We start from the raw sequence: 3,809 nt of genomic DNA on the forward strand, positions 1-3,809 counted from the left end.
GTACCTGCGGAGTCATCAAGCAGATTCCCTTGTCAGGTGGAAATCAATTAGCATCAAACAAATTAATAGTCTAAATATCTCCTCATAAACAAATCCTAGTATCACTTCTAAGGTTTCAAAGGTTAGCCATTACTTAGCAAGGATGACCAGCACACTATGCTACTAGCGTTATCGTGAAAAGTTCTAGATACACAAGCTGTAGAAGCAAGCTCATAATCTGATTAATTCTCAATCAATGTATGCTGATATCTGCCTGTCTTCTAAGCGTGGGATACTAAAGGCTAGAGTCCGAAAGAAGCCAGGGAATATATCAGTCGCTTGGAAAAAGATGATCTTTGGCTAACCTCATCAGCTGTTCTTTTTTTCTTTTGCAGTGTGGAAGATGAAGATTTCTGCATTACAGCACCCAAATCAAATCTGAATGTGTAATTTGAAGGAGTCAAGTGAATGGCCCTTAATAGTGTCTTTTTGCACTCTTGCCACTGCTCAGCCTCATAATGGGTACGGGCTAAGTAAAGAAGAATTTGAGAGTCTGTGTTGTAAAAGAACTTCCGCAAGCAGTTTTGATACTGCCAAACAACGTAGTTAATGAACAGAATACATAGCAAAACAAAGAAATCAACCCCAAAAAATATATGTATATATGTATATATATATGACAAACCATTTTCACGGCTAAGGCAAAATTCCCTTGAGCAAAGTAGACATGAGCCAGATTCACCCATACATCAGGCATCTGAAGAAATACACTTCCGCTTGCAGCTTCTTGAACCTAAAACATTCACAAAGTTTCAATAAATTGAAGAATGTAGCTAGCCTAAACCATGAACAGTAAATGATAAAAGCTGACCTGAGTAAAAACATCCTTGGCAATATCAAATTGGCCTTTCTCTGCCAATACAATGCCAGAGCCGTTGGCAGCATACATGTTGGAATTATGTTGAGTCAGGACCTGTTAATTCCAACGATCAACAATTAGTAAGAAGATCAACATTGGTGGAAAGATAGCATCGCCTGTTTGAGAATGCACTGCTACTAGCATAGAAAATTCCAACAATAACGTTCAGGTTTCTCCAGGCATTTTATCAAGAAGATAACTGAATTAATAGGAACCTACAGCAGATCACTTGACTNAGCAAAACAAAGAAATCAACCCCAAAAAATATATGTATATATGTATATATATATGACAAACCATTTTCACGGCTAAGGCAAAATTCCCTTGAGCAAAGTAGACATGAGCCAGATTCACCCATACATCAGGCATCTGAAGAAATACACTTCCGCTTGCAGCTTCTTGAACCTAAAACATTCACAAAGTTTCAATAAATTGAAGAATGTAGCTAGCCTAAACCATGAACAGTAAATGATAAAAGCTGACCTGAGTAAAAACATCCTTGGCAATATCAAATTGGCCTTTCTCTGCCAATACAATGCCAGAGCCGTTGGCAGCATACATGTTGGAATTATGTTGAGTCAGGACCTGTTAATTCCAACGATCAACAATTAGTAAGAAGATCAACATTGGTGGAAAGATAGCATCGCCTGTTTGAGAATGCACTGCTACTAGCATAGAAAATTCCAACAATAACGTTCAGGTTTCTCCAGGCATTTTATCAAGAAGATAACTGAATTAATAGGAACCTACAGCAGATCACTTGACTCATATGGTCAGCTGACTTTTCATTCAAATGTTGTTCCATTATCTCACTCTATTTATTAAATGCACTGTGCTAGCCCAGAACTTCCTGTCCTCGAGAATTAACTAAAACACACATGTAATTTATTTCTACGAAATTTAATAGTAACAAAGAAGACACCTAGTGTAACAGCTATGCTTCAAAATATCAGACTGCAGGAACTTCGTAATTACTCTATGAAAATAATATTCAAATGTCCACCATCCACTCAACACACCCATATGCACATCTATCAGGAAATATTTTCAAATTACTACTAATGAGAAGAGAGAAAGGAAATAATTAATATATCATACTTTTGTATAGAGTTCCTTGGCCTTCTCCAGATGTGTAGCTTCTAATTTTGGATTTCTTTTCTCATTGCGCATTGCCGCGAAATAATTCCAGTTCCCCTAAACCATTCCAGGATGAAATATTACACACAAAAAAACATATATATATATATATAACTTGAAGAATAATAGTTCTAATCATCTAAGGCCCCGCCAGACTAGGTTATCAAGACAGAATCCAGTCTAAGGTAGTTTGATATCTATCTGCTAGACAAACAGCTCTCACCAGGCTGCTGGTAAAGGAAACATACAGAATGAAGGGCTGGTCTTCCATATATATATTAAAAAGAACCCTATTGTTATCTTGACTGAAGTGTTGTACAAGAGATCCCAGATCACAGTTATAGCTGATTAGATTGGACCCACAGAAAAGGCATGGGACAACCATTTTTGGATGTGAGGTGCTCATATAAATCGATTTGTGAATATGATGTGTTTTGAACAACCCAAAGGAACTTAATCTGATTTTTATTTATTCTGAAACGCTAAAGAAAAGTGGAACTATAAGTATATACATACCAGTGAAAGAATAGCATATGAGTCCTTCCCATCAGTTGCATCACTAGCAGCTCGAAAGGTTTCCTTTGCCTTAACCCAGTCATCATTCTTAAGCTCCAATTCACCAAGCAGAGACAACGCATTTGGATTCTTATCGTCCACTTTCAGAGCTTCATTCACCTATAGGAGAAAGTAGGAAAACTCGGTCAGAAAGAGAAAGCAAGATGATACAGATAAGATAAAATTAATGCTGAAGATGGTAGAACACCAGTTCAATGGCCAGTGGAAGATTGTTCTGAGCTTTTGCACTCGCAGCAAGCCTCAAATAAGCATCTATGTAGCCAGGATACTGCACCGGATAGGCAGCCAGATTAAGTCGACAGAAATCAAGAGTCAGCATCAGATGTTCGTAAGAAAAAACAAAAAGATCAAGCATACATCAGAGTGAGCATTGAAGCATATTATGTAAGACATGGTAAATGTATCCAAAAACTATAGATATAGAAGAAACATAAAGCTGAAAATTATATGGCACATGTACCAAACGATGCTTTGAACCCAAACGAGCAGAAACCAGTACACTAAAACCACGGAAGTCATGCTGCCGACTCGATGTTCTCATTTTTGTATTTTTTAGTACATGAAATAACAACAAACCCCGGGAAAGAAGGGTTTAACAGAAGCAAACTATTTTTGAGAAAACTCAAAATTATCTATTGAATACAAAATATCAGAAAAACGGCTCCTCACATTTTTTCCTCTTTTCTCCTCATGTCAACCTCTAGAAAATTCATCATAAAGTGAAATAGAAAATAATATCGAAATAAAGTTGTAGGAAATAAACCTTGAAAAGTATCAGCCGATACAGAAAAGTCGCTGCTTCTGTTTTGTGTAGCTGCTCAAGTAATCTAGCCAGGTTAAACAATGTTGTAACTTTATTCCAAGGTACATCGACAGAGTGACCACTTTCAATCAGCCTATGGAAAATGCCAGTATCCTTGTATCCTAGAACAGATACACCCAACTGTTCTAAATTTTCTTTTTGATCAAGGAAGCTAATCCATATTCCATCACCCAGAGCCTCCTTAAAATTATCAAGCGCAGACTGCAAGGAAAAAGGGTATTGTAGCCAATAGTAAAAACTCAAAGCAAACAAGCAGGAACAACCTCATTACAAACCTCAAATTCTTCTCTCTCAAAATGTAAAGCACCAATATCATTTAGGACTTCTATAGGCACTTCTTGGCCTCCCTTTTTCATGAGGGTTCGTGCCTGAAAA

The 3,809-nt window shown here is 37.2% G+C and overlaps 1 protein-coding gene across 3 annotated transcripts in view; it reads right to left on the reverse strand.

Moving 5' to 3' along the window:
* The window catches only part of LOC104766579 (protein CTR9 homolog), an 11,914-nt gene that overhangs the window by 2,484 nt on the left and 5,621 nt on the right, over positions 1 to 3,809 (reverse strand). For 2 of the 3 annotated variants that reach the window (XM_019241463.1, XM_019241464.1), the window contains exons 15-20: positions 2,799 to 2,879; positions 2,552 to 2,710; positions 1,997 to 2,092; positions 1,382 to 1,483; positions 1,196 to 1,303; positions 345 to 569 (exon numbers count right to left, since the gene is read on the reverse strand). In XM_019241463.1, coding sequence (XP_019097008.1) covers positions 345 to 569; positions 1,196 to 1,303; positions 1,382 to 1,483; positions 1,997 to 2,092; positions 2,552 to 2,710; positions 2,799 to 2,879 — 771 coding nt within the window. Of the gene's footprint in view, positions 1 to 344; positions 570 to 1,195; positions 1,304 to 1,381; positions 1,484 to 1,996; positions 2,093 to 2,551; positions 2,711 to 2,798; positions 2,880 to 3,374; positions 3,636 to 3,809 lie in introns of all 3 variants that reach the window. The other variant, XM_010490492.1, reaches the window with a different exon arrangement.

Source organism: Camelina sativa, chromosome 19 (genome assembly GCF_000633955.1).
Source record: "Camelina sativa cultivar DH55 chromosome 19, Cs, whole genome shotgun sequence".
Classification (NCBI taxonomy): domain Eukaryota; kingdom Viridiplantae; phylum Streptophyta; class Magnoliopsida; order Brassicales; family Brassicaceae; genus Camelina; species Camelina sativa.